The 20,000-nt window shown below is 47.5% G+C and overlaps 1 protein-coding gene across 9 annotated transcripts in view; it reads right to left on the bottom strand.

Annotated features, from left to right (window-relative positions):
- Window positions 1-20,000, bottom strand: part of Ebf3 (EBF transcription factor 3) — a 121,427-nt gene that overhangs the window by 12,282 nt on the left and 89,145 nt on the right. For all 9 annotated transcript variants that reach the window (XM_052712625.1, XM_052712626.1, XM_052712628.1 and 6 more), the window contains exons 9-11: window positions 18,911-19,041; window positions 18,296-18,422; window positions 242-330 (exon numbers count right to left, since the gene is read on the bottom strand). In XM_052712625.1, the coding sequence (XP_052568585.1) occupies window positions 242-330; window positions 18,296-18,422; window positions 18,911-19,041 (347 nt within the window). The remainder of the gene's footprint in view (window positions 1-241; window positions 331-18,295; window positions 18,423-18,910; window positions 19,042-20,000) is intronic.

The raw sequence follows: 20,000 nt of genomic DNA, 5'->3' as shown, positions 1-20,000 counted from the left end.
CCTTCCTTTAAAGAGATGGCCCTCCAAAGAAGCAACATAAAGTGAGAGTCTGTGTACCATCTCTCACCCTTCACCAACCTCTGAAGTGGCCCGGGCGTGGGCCAGGAAGCTCCCTCCCCATACCTGTTGGCCTTGACACGGGCACAGGGTTTGGGGTGTCTGGCATTCCTCTTCCCGAAGTATCCACCACCCTTAAACCAGAACCAGTCCTGTATGGGGCATCACGTGCTCTTGTACTAACCTTGGGTAACCTTTCAGGATCACCTGGATGTCTGGGTATCACTTTCTGCAACCGCTGGAAGCCATAATCTATGGTTGGCTCATTAAGGGCTGCAACAGGACACACAAACACAGAGCACGTCAGTCACTGTTACGTCATCCATTGTGCATTCACTGCATGCTTACACATAGGTGTGCCTCCAGGCAAGCACCCCTGCATGTTAGCTCTGCCTTAAGGAATAGACTCCCCCACCCCCGCCCCATCTTTTCTTTTGCACATAAAAGCAATGATTATTTCTAATCTATAATTAGACTGGGAGAAAGTCAAAGGGTAGCTCAGTATATTGTAAAAATGGCAGCACAGTCCCGAAGTGACAGGTCTTGGGCCATATATAGCCATCACCAGAGCCATGATGCGGCGTCTGCATCACACGGTGCGTTCCTCACCAGCCGGGGATTTATGGGAAAGTGGCAATTATGACATATGTCCGGCTATTGCTAGCTTCAGATTTATCCCCGTGGTCCTTTTTTGTCTAGCATATTGCCTGAGCACAGACCAGGCAGGAGGAACACTTACTCTTGCAAAGCTTTAATAATCTGTGAATGGCTGACTACAAACTGATATAGAGCGCTATCATTCCACAGCTGCAATCCACCAGCCCCACGAAATTGCCGGCCACAAATAGTAATTAATCTTTTTATCCCTCAAATTGTAATTTTGACTATGAACTGTGCGTGGCCATAAATCAGAGGCACATGCACCCTGTACAGTGCATGAATCACAGCCGGGACTCCATTCGACTGCACACACTGTGTTTAACAAGCTTTATAAGGAGCCATCGGGCTTTATTACGGCTCTGCCTGACTCCAACAAAAACTGAGCCCGGAGGCCCGGGGACACGAGTTAAGATGAAAATACTTATTAGAGTACATTATTTCTTGATGTAGATATCGTTTTCCGTGGAGTAACTCCACGGTGCACGGCGCGACATAAATCAGGAGGTTTTCGGAGACTAATAAGACCTGCCGCCATCTATTCATTACTCCGCCCGCAATTTGGGCCATCACTCATTAGTAATTTGATGATTAACGCCACCCAGGTCTGCGGAGTGCGGGAGAACACAAAAGGCCATAGCTTCCTAAGAGGAAGCTTGGGGCTGCCTTGGAAAGTGCTCTCCACAATAATTGGTCACCATTATCCTCGAGTGCTGAGCTGTCGGTGCGTCTTGTAAGCAACCCAGGACGCCTTGCACGTACACTCAATAATGCGCCCGAAAGTTGAGGACCACAATATGATTTGACATTCCATCATACATCCCGGAGACAAAGGTCCGCACAGGAATGTGAAGTAAGACATTTTCTTGTTAATAAAGCATTGATCCGATGTATTGATTTTACATGACATGGCTTTTGCTGGGATTTTGCCCTCTTTTTTCTTTGCAAATAGTAAAACCCTTCAAAATGCCTTGGTGTATGTGACATGGCAAAATTTCTAACTCTCTGTGATGTAAATTCTATATGTGTAAAACCACTTCATAATCAGACCATTAATCATCAGAAGCTGTCAGCATTGACTGGGGGGACAATTTGTCATGTCTCTGCCTCGGCACGGGCAGGGGTGTCAGGCAAAAATGCAGTTCGGGCATCAGGGAGGATGGGCTCTAGGCCCAGCAAACGACTCGGTCCAAAAAGGGTAAGATGAAGTATTATGTTTCTTGATCGGCGTGTTGGGGGCGGGGCGGGGAGGTGGCCCAGTGTGCGTCCCTAACATGTCAGGTTTCTCCTCTCTGCCAGCTAATCACCATGACTGTTTGACTTAATGAATCGGCCTGATGAAAGGTGATCAGAAAAGATAGATGGGCAGCCATTATTGATTTCATGCAAATGCCCCTGACAGGTGATAGGCGCTTTAATGCAGGCTTTCAGAAGCTTTATGACTTGTGATAAGCATACCCTCACTCCGGGAAAGTCATTCTCCAGTGTTACAGCTGAACTGATCTTCTTCTTCTATGACCCAAAGTGTCAGATAAAGCAGTTTAACTAGGAGGGCCTCCTTCCCTCTCTTGATTCAAACCAACAGGCACTAGCAGTGTGAATACACCACCCAAGTAAGGAGGTTTAGCACATCAGGAATGTTCAGGCAGGGTACAAAAGTGTGCCAGGGCCAGTCCCCACCAGACTTGGTGAACGACACAGCAAGAGGCCTGGTGCTGCTGTTCCAACCAGAAGATGTCCCTCCCGCAGGGGTCTGGCTCTAGAACCTCAAATGTGTTTAGGTGGCAGAATTGTTGGAACCTGTCTCCTCTTTGGTGTCAGGGGCATCAGCAGGCCTTCACAGTCCTGGAAGTTTCTGCTCTGGCGGTGGGTCCCCCCATGTATCTCTGGGTCCCCTTGGTCATTGCCTGGTCCCGTGGAACACCTGCCCTGGCTGGTAACCCTCAGATCCTCAAGGAGCCCATCCCTACCCATGGCTGGTGAAGACTGGTTTCATCCTCACCAGCCAATTCTGCAACTGGAGGAGAAAAGCGCGAGACCTCTCCACACATCTAAAAAACCCTCAGCGTGTCGAGTTTACAGCCTAGAGCCCAGCCGAGCCAGGGCAAGGCACTGGCACGTCCAGTCACAGAGCCCCGAGCCAGGCCAATCAATACCACTTTCCTGTTTTAGAACTGGGTAATTATGAGGGGGAGAGATTGCCTGACCTTTCACCTGCACTGCATTACTTTGCTGATATTAAGATAAATTGCCTGATTTTGGGTAAACATATGCTGCAATTCAAACTGTCAGCACTGGTTTGCTCAGGGATAATTTGTATTGATCTCTCCGCTTCTTCCCAATTTTGCTTACTGACCTCGTGGATAATTAGAGAAGGAGCCCTGGGTGAGCTCAAGTCGGGGATGAAGAAGAAATATGAAGAAGAATAAAGCAAATTTGTTTTATGTTAATATTTGTCGGCCCACCCCTCACATCTGTCAGCATCAGCAAAGCCATAAATTAATGCATTTGGTTCCCGAGCAATTTATTCTGAGGAATTATTTAGCAGCATGCTTAGTCTCCAAACATGTGTCACTGGGTTAAATTAATTTAAACTCTGCCTTAAACACAACAAAAACAAATGTTATTTTTCTGCTGAAGGGGAATAAAACAATAACGTTTATCAAAAAAAATGTATCTGGAAGCTAGCACCTTTCTGCATGGATTTCCGTCAACCTGTACAAGAGGATGGGTTTTCTACTAAATCCCCCCTCCGGAAGTAATTAGCACCCATTATTTGTCCTGAATTCAAATTTAGCTAAGATGGGCTGCTGCATGTAGGAGATGAATGTATGTGTGAAATTATATCGTTAAGATATGTCAGATTACAAGGCTGTTGTATCAAAAGTCATAAAACAAATCTCCCCTGTGAAATATCTCTTTATTAACTGTGCCATAAGATATTAACATTCCTCATTTAGTGGAGGGCCTTTTATCTGTTTCAAATACATTATTCGTCCTTTTGGAGATAAACTGTATTAATATCCATTTGAGTAGGCTACTGTGGCCTAATGCATAGTAATTTTTGTTGGAGAGCTTTTATTTTAGAATAAGAAAATTACACAGCAATAAAACCTGAATGAATCAGAAGCTAGAATGGCCGGGAATCACATTCCATGCCAAATGAGGCAAGCAATCAGGCAGCCTGTGAAAGGCCAGATATCCGGCTATCATATGCAGGCCAGTCTCCAGCGTGGGTCCGACAAATAGAGCCTGACATGGCCACATAGACTCGATTCCGCACGCTGGATAGCCTGCAGCTCGGGAAGGACGCATATTTAAATATATTTGAGTGTACTGGAGTTAATCTCGTTACTTTACATGCATTGAAGTCATAACAGAAGAAGCGTTCTAAATATTTAAGTCATGCCCGTGTACTGGGGGATTAATCATAGCGCAATTGATAAAATTTTAACGGTCTGTGATGTCGGTTCAAGTTGGGATTGCCAGAGCTAACGTGGCAGCCGAAAATGGCATCAGGCTTTGAGCTGCAGCTGGGACCAGAGTGGCTCCAACTGGCCTGCCGCAATTAGAGACGGACCAATGGGCAGCAGCGCTGGGTTTTTCTTTCTTGTGACATCAGTCATTGGAGTTTACATTTTGATGGCTGAACTGTCTTTGTCAACCATCCCTGCTCAGGGGTTCTGTGCTCTTCTCCAACATCCCAAAATGTAAATGGCTTTCGTCAGACTTCAAAGGCTAATTCATTGGTGTGTAAACCCCATTCACTCATGTGAGTAAAGGGGTATGCTCCTGACCACGGATGACACACAGATCAAAAACATTGATGTTTAGAGCTGGTATCGTTTCCAACAGAGAACAACTCCTGGAGGTGAAACTAAGCCCTGCATATTTTTGGAAGTCCAACTCACCCACCCACCCACCCAAAATTAACTAAGCAGCTACTATGCTTTCAGGGCTCAGTGGTGCCTGCTTCCCAGTGGTGTGAAACCCACGCTCAGAGGCAGCAGTCAAGAGCAGAAAGTGTTGCTAATGGACACCCTCCACCCAGCCCCGGGGCCTCCTTGCTGGTAGAAGTGGAAGGGACATTGCATGAAGGAGGGGCCACAGTGACAAAGCTTAATTGTGACAACAACCTTCTGGCCACCTTCCTCATTCCAGGGAGACCTGGCTCAGGCTGCCAGCCAGAGAGCAGTGGTCCGCCTTTAAGGACTGCTGGAGTAATTGCTCCTTCAGCACAGTTGTGTCTTTCAAACAGTGTCATTAAACACACGAGGGGGAGACTCCCAGGTAGGAAACAGCTGCTTTTAGCACTGCCTCTCCAAGCCAGCATGCAGGTTGTGGTGCAGCAGAGTCTCCTGCCCAAAAACCCTGACTCCAACAATAACAACAGGAAGACATTCATTTGCTCCATTCCAGCTGCTGGCTGCAGCTATTAAGTGAGCCCCAGTTTCATTTCAATAATGATCGGCTTCCTGTAACTTCCCAATCATGCATTTGTCATAATGCAGTAATTTTCTTGCTACAAACAGATCCTCATAATGAGGCCGTTTTTCACATTAGCAACATAACTACATAATAAGAACATCTGTAGTTCCTTTTCCGAGGGACAAGAACGCGCTTCAATTAAAGCAATGGGTTTGTTAAATAAGATATAGTATATTTTACTAACAGGGATACCCAGACCCTGCCCCAACAGACTACAAGCCGTCAGTGTGCCTGAATGAACACAGGTTGTAATGTGTAAAAATTAAATAAAGTAAAATTAAATTGCTCAATACAAAGACATTCCTCTAGAGGGTGTTGGTGATTTTAGTGACAAAGTGCTATTTGCTGACAAGTAGTTTACACATTAACCAGCCGAATCCAAGGGGGAAAAATGCCAATAGCAATTATATCACCTTGAGGTTATTAAATGTCCCACTGATAAGTAACTAGGTGAGCTTGACCAGGTGATAAAGACTGCTGTGAGCAAACGACTGCCCCGTGAAGAATGCTTCTCTGCCCCGCTGTTTCTCCAGATAGCTTTTCTTTCAAAAATGACTGTATAAGAAGTTGCATTAAAAAATGTGCGGCTTCGGAAGTCAAAATTGATACTTAGCCCCCTCACCGGATGTCCCCCCTTCCCGACTAGAGCACTTTCATCATTCTACCTCAAAACACTACACAAAGTCCCCAAATGCTTGGGTTTTTCTCTCCCCCTTTTTTAGGCTTTAAAATGATGCTAAGTTCTCCACTTTATCATCAACTGTCTCCTGCAAGCACATTTCATCTATAAGAAATTCAGATGCTCGGGAAATTAAAATTTCAAAGATCTGCTGCAAAAAAAAAAAAAAATCAATGGAGCGAGATCAATGCTCATAGAAATTTCATGAACTTTGAACTGATCCGGGCATGATGATGAGGGGTGGCTGGAGTCGCAAGCAGCTGACGGCTCCTAGTGTGGATGAGAAGCAGCCGGGCAGCAGGGAGGAGGGCCACGGTTTACATGGGTTTTTGCTTTCATATTTTGTTGAACAAAAAATTTTAATTTTTAGTCCATTTCAGTAACAAGCAGGAATTGGGGGAAACCTGACTTCCCAACCCAACGTGTGAATCTCCCCACTTAAGAACACCTAATGCTTTGCACACTAACGCGGCCACAAAATGAAATCGGTTCCCTTTGCAGCCGATTGCAGGTGCAAATTAATATTGTAAAATGAAGATCAATACATGGACAGGGCCAAATCAATAGTGGCTAAATTATTGCTGCATTTTCCTCCTCATTCAAGATGAGTTGTGTTTTCCTCTCAAAGTCAATACTTCGCAGCTTTTCTCATTAATTTCTCAATAAATTTGGCAATGAATTTCAATCACAGAACTCGGCAGGTTGAGCCAGACATTGTGGTGTGCATGGGAAACACAAAGGCCACGCGGTTCCTGCATCACTCACTGGGGTGCTGGCCTGGCCAAGGGACAAACAGGGAAGACATAAGGTCACCCTTCTGTGCCTGGAGGCCAACCCCAAATCTGAGGTCTCCCTTGAGTGGCTTCTACTTGTCTGGCATCTGCTCTGATCCATTGTAGGGGGTACATTCCAAATGCCAGGCCCACCTATGGTCAGCCTCAGTTTCCCACCAGTTCCTACAGAACCTATCATGTTCCATCAGCATGTCTTCTTGGAATAAGAAAAGCACCACAGTTGACTTCTAATTGGAATCTGGAGCCTCCCTGCTCACACAGGGAATACTGTTCTGGTATTCATACAGGCAGCCCAACCGGGCCTCCTGTACAGGGACCCGCTTCCATTCACCACTGCCTGGCAGCGGATGGCAGCATTGTGATGTGACACCAAATGCAGAAAAGGGGGCAGCCCATCTTCCTTGTTACCAAAATAATACCCTTGCTGACAACTATTGGACCGCATTCAAACACTTTTGTTTACACACCTCAAAGAATGCATTGGATTGTGGCTTGCATAGGCATGGGGGGAACTACACCAACCAAGCCCAGCCCTGCAGAGAAAGAAAATCCAGGCCCTGGAGCCCAAGCTCTCGTCACCACACATGTCCATCTCAGGATACTACAGCACAGATACACACCAGATAAAGATCTAAGAGCTGCCTATCCCTGGTGTACCACCTTACTCCCCGAGGCTGTCCTGGCAATTTACCCAGCTCTCCAGGTAGAGAAGTGTGTCCGAAAGGGAGACACCAATGAGTGAAAACCACTCTCAACATCGTGCAACCACCACAAGCTCCCACGCGTCACCCCCTGCTTCAGGAAAGCAAGTTCCCTGTGTGCTCATCCTCTCAAAGATTACATAAGAGGAGGAGGGAGGTCCTAAAAGCCAGGCAGAAAATGCACTCTGTGGAGAGCCAGTGGCAATGGATAGACACACTTAAAACCTGCAGAAAAAATCTCCATGCAGAGGGAAGTTGCAGAGCAAGCTCAGGGAGCCAGCTCTCCCAGGTTGCAGGTGCTCGGGCCATGGCTTAAAACAAAGGTCCCTCCTAGGAATGGAGTGGCCCTGCTCTGTGGTCATCTGAAAACCCCTACTTCTTAAAAAGTGTAAGGAGGATCATTCAAGGTAACCCTATGTCACATGCCTGCCTTGTTCAGAGCAGTGCATCTAGCTGGTGCTTAAAGGTACTAAGGTATGGTGGCTAGGCTTCTGGAAGACACCAACCTACATGATAAAGCTATGAAGCACCTCTAATTTTGAGGCACAAAATGAACAACCTGTTTGTCTTATATTCATGTAGCCTTTTCCCTAATATCTACACACCCATCAACCTATAAACATGTAAGCAGATGTGGTACATCTATACAATGGAATATACTCAGACATGTAAGGAACTGTCACCCTGACACATGCCACAGTGCAACCTGAGAATACCGTATGCTAAGTGAAAGAAGCCAGCCCCAAAGGCCATAGAATGTAGGATCTGCTTTTGAGAAATAACCAGTATAGGCAAATCTACAGGGGCGAGGATTAGACCAGTAGCTGCCAAAGCCGAGGACTGGAGGAAGAAACACGAATGTAGAACAGAGCGGCAGTCCGTGCAGGATAAAATCATTGGGTTGGACTGAGGGCTGTATAACACTGTGTGTATAAAGAACCTTTTGCTCGTAGGTTCTCGGCTTCTGCTGACTGTCTTGGTGGGTAAACTACACCCAAAGAATCATCAAAGCAGATGTGAGGTCTCTAGCATCGGCACCCCCGTGCTGGTCGTGGCACTATTCACATTAGCCAAGATACAGGACCAGCCCAGATGTCCATCAGCAGAAGAGGTAAGGAAGGACCATATACACATTATGGAGTCTTACACATGAAAAACAAACAAACAAACAAAACAAAACAAAACCCACAGAAATCATAGATCTGCAGGAAAATGGTTGGATCTGGAGATCACCATTATGTTAAGTGAAATAAGCCAGACCCAGATGAATGTTGAATGTTTTTCCTCATAGGCAAAATTTACAATTTTTTTTTTAAGTAGAAGGGAGACTCTGAGGGGGTAGAAAGGGTCCAAAGGGAAGAAGAGAAGAACAGGAGGTGGCGATATGGAGGAGAGAAAAATAAAACAAGGCATGTTACAAATATGTGAAAATGGCATAATGGAACCCATTAACTCACATGCTAACTGGAGGTGGGGGAATAGTAGTAAAGGCTTTAATCCGGGTACACCTGTGCTGAGAAAATGTCCTTCTGCATGCTACCTGGCAGACAGTACAGGTGCTCCTAGAGATGGCAGGAACCCATGCTGACTGAGGAAGTAAGGGGCCAGCTTTGGGCTGAGGCACTCCCACTTAGCATTTCCCAACATGGTCTACCTTTCAGTCTTCCCAGCGGCATCTTAATTGCAGGTCTTTCAGGCTGAGTACAGATGGAGAGACCTATTTGGAGACAAAGCCTTTAAAGACATGGCCAGGATTAACCCAAGCGCTGGAACCCTGCACTCTGCCTGTGTCATACAATGTAGTCCGGATGGCCAGATGTGGTGCTACATGCCTGTGATCCCAGTTCTCAGGAGGCAGAGGCAGGAGGATCAGGCATTCAAAGACAACCTGCGCTACATGGTGAGATTTAAAAAAAAAAAAAAAAAAAACATGAAAATAGGAGGGGTCTGGTTGGGAAGAAAATGGCTTTCAGTTGGAGGCGGGAACAGGAAAAGTAATAGAGTGTGAAAATTACCAAAAGAATATAATATACAAGATGAAACTGTCAAAAATTAGAAGGGGGGAGGGAAGGAGGAAGGAAGGAAGGGAAGGAAGGAAGGAAGAGAAGGATGAAGGAGGAGGGAGAGAGGGAGCAGGAGGGTCGGTCAGTCAAGCTCTGCTTTCATACATGTTGGAGATCACAAGTTGTCTTGTGACTTGAGGAGGTAGGTCCTCACCTATAGCTTCTCATGCCCTCCACTTTCTCCCTGGTCACCCAAGAGGGGGATCACATTCTTCTCAGAAATCCTTCACACCCTTGCTGAGCACCTGTGGTACAGCCTCCAGAGCCATTTCCAGAGAAAATCTCACAGCTCTGCCACCTACAAGTTCTCAGAGAGCCATATCTACCCCCTGAACACAGGGCTTGAGAGCACTGTTTGCATTAAGGCTGCTTTTATTAACTGCTCTCAACACCTGTTTCTTTCCCACAAAAGTCAGTGGGGTTGTAGTAACGTTCACACTGGATGTCTGTCACGGGCCATGTAGATCCCAGGCAGGCTTCCAGAATGAAGACAAGAATGACTGCCCTTGGCAAGAACTCAATGCTGAGCAGTCAAGATGTGTTTCCCCCTCACGTAGATACCCCCATCCTTGAGCACCTAAAGAGCTACTGATTTCCCTTCCCAAGAGTCAGCCACGGTGCCCCACTGAGACCCCAACCTAGATAGGCATGAGATAAACACGGGCCCCAGAAGACAAATCTCAAATCACCACCACACTGTGTTTAAAACTGAGACACCGTGCTCCCCTTGGTTGCCATCTCAATCATCTGGCTTTCCCAACTGAGGGAAAAGGTCCATCATCCACAGGAAGATGCGGGACCCAGTTTCTCTAATAATTTCATGACAAAGACGAAAGAGAACCTGGGGTCCTGTTCAAAGCAGAATGCTAGCATTGTGGGCACAGAGTTTCCAGAAGGCTGGGAGCCCTGTGAGGCTGTGGCCTCTGCTAGCTACAGGCTGGTCTCACTAACAAGTAGCAAGCTAAGTTCACTTGGGGAGTGACTGCTGTTTCCACCCACAGGAAGCACATACGGAAATTCTTCAGTCTTTAGCTTAGGATATACCACAGCTGGATGACAAGGACACACACAGCAGCCACCTGCCACAGCCATGAACACACTACAGGAGCCTGGACCCTTGATGTGTGTGCCCCTGAGTGCTAACAGGCTTAAGCTTCTGTAAAGGATTCTGTGTTGGGAGTACCGCCATCAAAGGAAAAACACTGAGGGGTAAGTGATGAATGGCTATTACTCACACATCAGGGTGTCTACACTGACATGGAGCCAAGATGTTGGCCAGGACCAAGGAACAAAGGCCAAGGCACTTCCCCACCCCATGGAGGCCAAAGGAGAGATGCCAATCAAATTAGAGATAAAGGGGAGGAGGTGAAAAGATGGAACTGAACTCTAGCAGAAGCCCCAAATCTAACCCCATCGCCTTCCAGGCTTTCAACTTTTCTGTGGCCACAGGATGCCTAAAGGGACATATCTGGGCCTCCGAAAGCTCAGAGATCTCAGGGTTCCCTTTCCTGCCTAGAAACAGGGTTTTCATATGTAGAAGAATAAGAAGAGATGTTTCAAGGAAAGAGTGTGAACTAGAGAGAAAGAAAATGGGCTCAGCATAATGCTGTGTCTTTATAACAAAAACAAAATAAAAACTGTCCTCTGAACCTAAGGTATACCAAGATCTGTGGTGGCTCCTGGTCACCATGGAGTTTGTTTTTAAACTGCCACAGGGTCCCTACCGCACCTTCACCAGATCTGCACCACTCCATCAGCCCATGCCTGCAAAACCAAATTATCCCATCTGCTCATCGGGGCACCAGGAAGTCAACAATCCGCATCACAGACTTCCATTTTGTTTGTTGAGTTAAAAATCACCCAAAGGGCCGGGCAGTGGCGGCGCACGCCTTTAATCCCAGCACTCGGGAGGCAGAGCCAGGCGGACCTCTGAGTCCAGGCTCCTGTAGTGTGTTCACAGCTGTGACAGGTGGCTGCTGTGTGTGTCCTTGTCATCCAGCTGTGGTATATCCTAAGCCAAAGACTGCCCTACCCCCTACCACCCCCAGTGTCTTTTTCCAAGGGTGTTTTCAGACATGGATGTTTCCCAGCCAGAACTGGAAGAAAGAAAAAACAAAAAACAAAAAAACCTCCCTACACAGCACTTCCAGGGATGGAGGGTAGGAAACAGGGACCCTGCCGTGTCAAAGAAGAAGAGTCAGGCCTGTCTCTGCTATCCACATCTTGCCTATCCTAAGTGAAGCCAATGACCCTTTTGTCCTTTGGGTAAGACGGATGGCCGTCTCCTGGAAGCCACGTCTTGTCAAGTGGGCTGCGAAGTCAATACCTTCACCTTGGTATGGAAACTTTGTGATTTATCAGTCCGTCTCCCCTCTTGGGTTCACGCAGCCCCAACATACACAGCCAATCGGGCACATGGAGCAGACCTGGTCACAGCCAGTTGGAAAGCAACCAAAGCCTCTGTGATGACAGACAAATGTGTCTTCTTAGCAACAGCCCAAAAGCACTTGACTTGTACTAATAACAAAAAGGCCACGCTGGTCACCGTGGGTCTAAAGACGAAGCACCCTGTCACCAGCCTGGTTGGGAAATTAGCAAATAATGTTCTTTTCCTTGATAAATGGGTGACAGCTCCGTCTCACCAATCATTTTTAACATTTTGATGCATGCCTATGATCCCACTGGAGGGGCAGAAAAGTTTACTGGCCCTCAATTTTCACATGATGAATGGAACTCTCTAAATGTGCGATTTCTGTATGAGGTATAGTTCATTTTAAGCAATTCTGGTAAATGGGTGTCACTGATTAGGACAAATTGTCTACTTGTGCTGTGCCTCATTCTCCTGCCCTCCTTCGAGACAGGAAAGAGAAGACCGCAGGGACAGGGGGCCTTCACACAACCCTCTTTAAAGGGATACGTTCTCCAGCCATACCCCCGGCACCCACTGGGCACACGGCAGTTTCGCTGATTGTGGCTCAGGTAAGTGCCGTGTGCTACCCCAGGGAGGTCACCAGGTGAATGTTACCTCCTAACCTGAGGCTCTACCTAGGGGACTCAACCACAGCCTTCAGTCCTCACTCCCAGGGGAAGGGGCTGAGGCAGGGACGCTTACCAGCTAGTCCTTGTAAAAAAAAAAAAAAAAATAATAATAATAATAATAATAATAATAATAATAATAATAAACACCACCCTCTGCCATCCATGCCAACATGTGACAAAAAGCAGGGGGGAGATGAGGAAGATGTTGTCATTTGAGTCATGGACTAGCTGGATAAAGCTTCAAATCTGGGAGCCGAAAGATGGCCTGAGCTGGCAGCACAGCCCCATGCTGCCCTTGAAGATTAGTAACTTGACTTAAGAGCCATTGTATCCAAGGATATCCATTACCGGGGCATGACCAGGTGTGAAGGGAACACAGACTGTCTGAAACATCTGAGAACTGGTGGCTGTCAATCTCCATCAGGGGTGAGAGGTATGATCACATCAATCACATCATACCCACGGAAGACAGGAAGGGGAAGTCATGTGCCATTGGCTGCCTTGGCAGGGGAGGATGGGATCGTTGATGACTTTGGATCAAGATCCCCACATTCTAAGAGCTAGCAGGACAGTATATGTCCCTGGATTGTACACACTGGTGGCTCAGAGCTTAGGGCTAGGACAATTGGGTAGTTCGTGTTTAACATCCGGTTTAGCAGAGTGCGAACAACAGGCATTGTGGGCGGCAATTTAAAGCCATTTGTTCTACAGATACAAGTGATTTGTTGGTGGGACCACAGGCCTGGGAGAGAGGAAACTAGAGCTGGCTAGCTGTGGTGTAGGGTGTTTGGATTCCATTTTGTAGACAGAACCATGTCTCAATATTCACAAGCAACCTTCCCACGGGCCAGAAACACAAGGGCTTTCCCAGGTAAGGGGAAATGGCATGGAAGGTGGAAGCCAGCCAGGAGACTCAGCAGGAAACTGTCTCCAGACAGGTGCAGTACAGAACCGACATCCCTCAATATGGAGCCAGTTTTCAGGCACAACCTGACCTCTTTATAAAAAGACAAACCTAGAAACCATCTGAGAAAGAACACAAATGGCTTGCAATAACTGGCTGAGGGATGGTTTCCCAAGCCCAACATCAAATGCACATGCGTCTTTATGAAAATGTTCCCATCCAATGAGCGCATCACAGAGCTGGGGCCCTTCCAGGTATCCGCCGCGCGTCCACTTTGGTTGCGTCTACGCCGCCTGCCAACATCTTGTTGAGGGACTGGGCTCAGTCTGTTACTGGCGACATGTTGACTCCCAGTAATTTGTGATAATTTCTTTAATTGAGCAAAAAAGAATTCTCTAAAATGAGGGTGGGTCAATCAAACTTCAGGGCAAGAGGTCAACAGAAAAAGCCCCCAAGTCCCATTCCTGGAGTCTCGTGAACTAGGCTTAAACCCAAGCCACACCAGCAGCCTCCAATCTTTTGTTAATCAGGAAATATTCTGCCAAATGTCCATTTTAAGGAAACACACACAGACACACACACACACACACACACACACACACACACACACACACACACACACACTTGAAAACAGATCTGCAAAAGGAGTTTTCATGAGAACATAATCTCAATTAGAAGCATACAAATTCCAAAGCCAGCTTAATCAGGTAATACCATAATGTTTCTATTCTAATTAAAAAATAATTTCTTTTATTACTCTTAACAATTTGGTGTGTTTGTACCAGTAAAATTATAAAAGCGAAAGCTGCTTGATTTTCCTGTATGGTGAGTTCCTCAGGTAGGTGATTCCAGGACTGTTTTAATTATTATTAAACAAGTCAATGGTATGCTATTAGACAAATATTAAAACAAGCATTGCACTTGGTTATTAATTTGAACTATTCGCTTTTAAATGCAGCAAATATCTCATTAATTTAATTTTAGGTGCCCACCAGTTTATATTGCATTTTACAGTCTAAAGGCAATTTACTATTAACTGGCAATTACATACACAGTGATTGTTAATTCTGCTCCTAAGTGCTAGCCGCTTGAAAATTGTTCTCTCTCTCTAATTTCTGACCTTCTTACAGCAAGGGTGAGGCTCGCTGGGAATACAGAGGACTCCTATGGAAGAGCTGGACATGTTGTTTGTGGCTCATTCTTTTAATTCACCGTGCTAATCAACTGAACCGCCACAGCCTCCCAAGGTAATTGTGACTTGAGAGGGACTGTGAACAGCAGCCAAGGGGCTGGATGGATAGGGCCTGGCCAGCCTTCCCCTTCCGGGAGCAGAGGCTGAGCACGACCACTCTGGGTTGACTAATAGGGTCTGGTTTTGAAAAATCTGGTGTTTCTCAGGTCACTGTAAACAGCTCATTTAGACCTCTGCCAAGTCCCTCCCAGGCTCTGGCAGGCTGGTGGCAGCCCCTCCTCCAAGCCCAGGTTCATTATCCAGTGGCCCTGCGGCCCCACAGCTGGCCTCATGCCGGGAAGGTTAAATGTGAAGGTGTCCCAGCAGCCTCCGGGGCCTGGGCACACTGATGGGAACCAGATGCCCAGGGGATGGCGCCCATGTTGTGACATCCAGAGGGGCTGGCTCAGTTTTCATTGGGGAGAGTGAGTCCCTGTGATTACCTCATTGTCCCCATCAATTTCAGGGCAATGCAAATCAGACAGAAGCTTCCAGGCCAGACAGGTTATGACCTCACCTTTCCTCAGCTCCCTGAGAATATAGAGTTCTGTATCCCTTACACACATGTGAAATGTATATTCCCGGTAATGATCACACACACACACACACACACACACACACACACACACACACACACACACACTAGTTAAGAAGGACTGAGTTTGCATAGCATCGCAGCAAACACCCATACATGGGGAAGCAGGAAACCCTCAACCCCGGGCCAGCAGGACCTGAGTCTTAGGGGCTAACGAGTCCAATCAGCTTGATAGTAGATGCGACCATGCAGAATGGACAGTGAGTCTGTAGAAAGACTTGTGTGGCTCTAACAAGCTCGGGAGATACCACTTTCCTCTGGGGACAATGGACACTGGTCAAGGAGGGCATTCCACCTGGCCAGAGAGCAAGGAGCTTCAGAGAGTACCCTTCCCCCACTCACCCAGGAGAGCTGGTACCTGGGGCTGCTACCACATGACTCCTGCCAGCCAATGACAAGCAGCTCCTCCTACCCTACACACCTGCATTTATCCACAAGTGATCAAACCAGGACCCATCTGCAGGCAAAGAAGGGAAAGCAGGACCTGGACCTCTCTTGCATTAAAATGCTAATAAGAAAAGGCCCCCACTTCTAAAAGCAGCCATCTTCAACACGCAAACAAAAAGTCCAAGAATACAAAGACCCGGGGAAGGATTTGCCTAGTATGCAGTAGGCAAATAATGCAGTAGGACTTCATAACAATCTAACTTGAGAACAAGAAAGACACGCTCCAGAGGAGCAGGCCAGGCCTGCCAACTGTGGACACACGCTCACTTGGGTGCTACCAGCCAAGCCAGGTCACATGAGCAGCATAGGAACTTGCTCCTCAGTTCACCCAGCCCTGACATGTCTCCTACAGCATGGTGTCAGTATAAGAGCAAGTACGCATCATCTCTGCTTCCAACGGACTCAAGACATGAACAGGTTCCCATGGACCTTAGCAGAAGTCCAAAATGTCAGTAGCTCTCCACAGCCGGTACTGTTTGCTAAGTGTCCTCTGTGTGTCAGACACTTTAAGTTGTCCTGGATCCTTGCCAAAACCCCATGAGGAAGAGAGGAGAGACAACTGAGCTCGGAGGAGTTCAAATCCACAGCCAGCACCTTGGAGCATAGAGCTGTCCAGCCAAATATCCCGGGTCTTTGCATGGGGCCTGCTGCCTCTATAGCCTGAAGTTCCTGGCTAGAGACTCAGACATGTGTGGTACCCACGCCAACAGCTGCCTCGAGGAGGTTTATTGAATGTGAATGTGGGGAGGGGTGGCTGTAGTTCGTTCATACACATGACCCCAAGACAAAGATGCTGGGGATGCCCAACCAGGCCTGAGATAGGATTCCAACTTTTTACCTCCCCAGGAACTGGACATGCAGTGTGAGTGTCCTTTGCTGAACAGCAAAGGCACTTATTTAAAGGAGTATGTAGATGTCCCTGAATTGACTATGGGTTAATATTTAATATTGTAAGTTGAAAATATCTTAAGTTGAATGTGAATTGAAGACATCTAATGCACTGAACATCATTGCTGAGCACAGCCTACCTTAACTATGTGCAGAGCACTTACAAAAACTATCCAGTGTGAAGCCCATTTGATAATACAGTGTAGTTTATTGAACACTATACTGAAAGTAAAAAAATACATACTGGTGATGATGAGGTGGGCACATCTTCCTACCACCAGAAAAGCCAGAAATAAGCAGAAGTATTGGAATTTGGGAGACCACCTGCACACAGTTTTTAAAAGATGTCCCAATTTTTATCATTTTGTTTTTGACATACTTTTACTTTTAATGCACTGGGGGCTTCAGAATCTAGAGGAACTGTTCTCTCTCGACCTCTAGACTTTACAGGAGGTCAAGAATATCCAGATCCCAAAGTGGATGGGCACATCAACTTTTTGCTATGCCCACTCCCCTGTATCCTTCAGTTCTAAGAATCCTGGTGTCTCACATTGGCCAGTTAGGGGTGCTGGGCTGTCAGGAGCTGGATGCCTCTAGGATAAGGACCCAAGCCCAGTCTTGGGTGGCAGTAGGCCTATTGAGGAGCATGGAGTCTGTATGTTGCCACTCTGCTCCTTCAGTACTTCCTAAAAAAAGGAAAGAAGTTTTCCCTCCCACGATCTCCAGGAACCTCAATGTGGAAGGAAGGGCCTCAGAACCCTCCATGTAACCTGTCTGCTGGACAGAACAGAGGGGAGCACCCAGTGGGATACCAGCTCAGCCCCAGGGCACCTACAGGCGGTAAAAGAGTGGTCAAGCCCAGGGCTCCAAGCCCTGCAATGTGGAAGTCACCCAGTCCCTGCACGTCCACAAATAATCAACTAGTGCCCATCCCTTCCACCTCGCCTGGGCTTCGGCAGGTGTTGTTCTGCATCAAAATCACTCCTCATGCCTTACAGCTTGGGGAACTGACTGAGGGTAAAAGCCAAAATGCAGACATGCCTGCCTTAAGCAGAAGTTGATTTGTGGCATTTCTCCATGGCAATCTCAAGCAAATCGTGTCAATCAAGAACTTGTGTGGGCAAAGCAGCATGTAAACACCTCTGATGTACCACGTATGGGGAGTCACACAGGCCACCCATCCTATCCACCAGGGCTTAGGCTATATACTTACTACATAAATAATACTCTCCAGAACATAGATCCCCTGTAAGCAACAGCACCCTGCAGGGGCTAAGATCCCAGGCTCCAGCAAAGAGACCTGGCTTCCACTGGAAGCTTAGGTATGTGACAAGTTATGACGTCCCCTTCCCAGTCACAGCTGAAAAGCAGTGATGAACCTGATTGACAAGTGGGGGGGTGGGGCGGAGGACACAAGGCCTTGCATGCAGCCAGGCATGAGGCAGCCCCTCTCAGGGAAGCTGGAAGCTGCTGCAGTTACCAATAACTCTCCCTCCGTGCACCACTTTGCTCTGTTGGTGAGAAGCAGAGGCCTTCAGATGGGAGGAAATTCCAAGGTCACAGTGCTGCATCTGTCAGGCCATCGTGCGCTGTCTCAGATGCAGGTGGAAACGTGCACCTGATAAAACTCCAACAGCATGCCATGCCTCACTTGAACCTCCCCATGGGGCCCCTGGACCCCCACCCCCACGAGGCTCCCACTGAGAAGGAGCACCCACCACTGCCCCACAGAGGCCGGAGCTGCGTACTCACCAGTGTAGACAAAGCGCCCAGGAGCACCTTTGCAGAACTGCTTAGACTTGTAGGAGAGGGTGACTTCCACAACTCCAGGGATGTGCCGCGGTGGTGTCTGCACTCGGATGGCGTGGGGGGTTATCAGCTACAGAAACCACACATGAACAAGCGCTCAGCGGTGCAGGCCCTGAGAGGCGGACACTTGCCAGTTGGATATAATTACAAAATGAGCACAAATTGGACCATCGTCTCGGAATGCTCCCTCCTGTCACCCAGAGACTCTGGGCCTATGGTTCTTTAAGGAAAAGATCAGTAAATGTTCCAGGGTTTTAGTTTGCAGGAAAGGCCACAGGGCATCATTCATATGAAAATCGCCACCATATGTCTCCTTAAACCTGCTTCTAGTAATTCTAGAACTAATTGTTCCAGGGTACTGGGGGACCGCCTATGGCAGGTTTTAAACCCAAGGGTTGTGGGAAGAGGGGCAAACCCACCCACAGGACAGCCCACCACAGGCCAACAGCAAAAGGAAACTTTGCATTAGGTGCCTCACGCCCCTACACCAGAAACAACTTGCCAAAACTGTTCACAGAGGAGGTGACAGCTCAAGGCAGACCCGTTTCGCAGGCTTACCTCGCTCCACACCAACATAGTTCCGAACACAACTTGCAGACCGTCAAAGAAGTTGTCCCCAATTATGATCACAGTGGCGCCCCCCGTGGTCCAGCCTTCACTGGGGCTGATGGCCTTGATACACGGAGTGGCTGCTCACACAAGACAGAGGACAGAAACCTTAGAATATGACCTGACACCATGGGCCCACGCAGCCCACCTCAAGTCCCACTGGCGACCATGGGAGGAGAGGCATGCTGTTCCTCCAGGCACCCGCAAAGGGCAAGCGTAGATCAGCATGTTGATGTGTTTAAAGCAAACTATTAAATGTTTTATAAAGCAAAGGCCGAGCCATGGAATACTAGTGAGCAAGAAAAAAAAAAAAAGAAGGCTTGATATAGCAAATTATGTGTCAGGGCAAATATGACTATTACAAATGATTAAGCTTCGTGTGCATGTGCCACGTCGATTTATCTGCTTTGCTGTACAGATCTAAGCAGAGTCAATCAAAAGGCTGTTGAAGGAGATGGAAGAGCAAATGCCTTGTATTTCCATTCCCCATAAGCAGCTAATTGGGTTCGGTTTTTTCATCCGCGAACTTTGCCTTTTGGTTCAAAACTTCATTTTCCTCTGTCACTTCACAATTACTACTTTTCACTTTTCATCAGGAAGAAAATCAAAAGCACTATATTAATACTTTTGTCAAAGGTACACATTTTACATGTAATATTGTTTGTCGACAGGAATCCCCAAGCTGCTGGCCTGACCTGCCTTTGTCTCCTGAGCCCTCGAATTTGCATGAGTTATTATAATAGCCACAGGGGCTGCCCTGCCGGGGGGCGGGGCTCACACAGCAGAAGGAGGGTCAGGGGGAGGGGGCCAAGAGGCCACAGCCCCTAGTGAAGTGGGCAGGAGGAGGCCCAGCATGGTGCTCACAGAAGCCTTGAGTGGGGAGGCTGAGCTGAAGGCTGCAGTCTGGTGGAGGCCAGCTTTGTTCTGGCTTTGATCAGATCTTCCTGTACATGGTGCTGACAGACCTTTGCAATGGCCTCTGGTGGCCTTCTGAACACAGAGTCCCATGCAAAGGAGGAGCCCCTTCACACAAGCTTCC

Source organism: Peromyscus californicus, unplaced genomic scaffold (genome assembly GCF_007827085.1).
Source record: "Peromyscus californicus insignis strain IS unplaced genomic scaffold, ASM782708v3 Scaffold_4__1_contigs__length_199733344, whole genome shotgun sequence".
NCBI lineage: Eukaryota > Metazoa > Chordata > Mammalia > Rodentia > Cricetidae > Peromyscus > Peromyscus californicus.
Note: the sequence above shows the minus strand (reverse complement) of the source record. Positions and strands in the feature narration are given on the sequence as shown.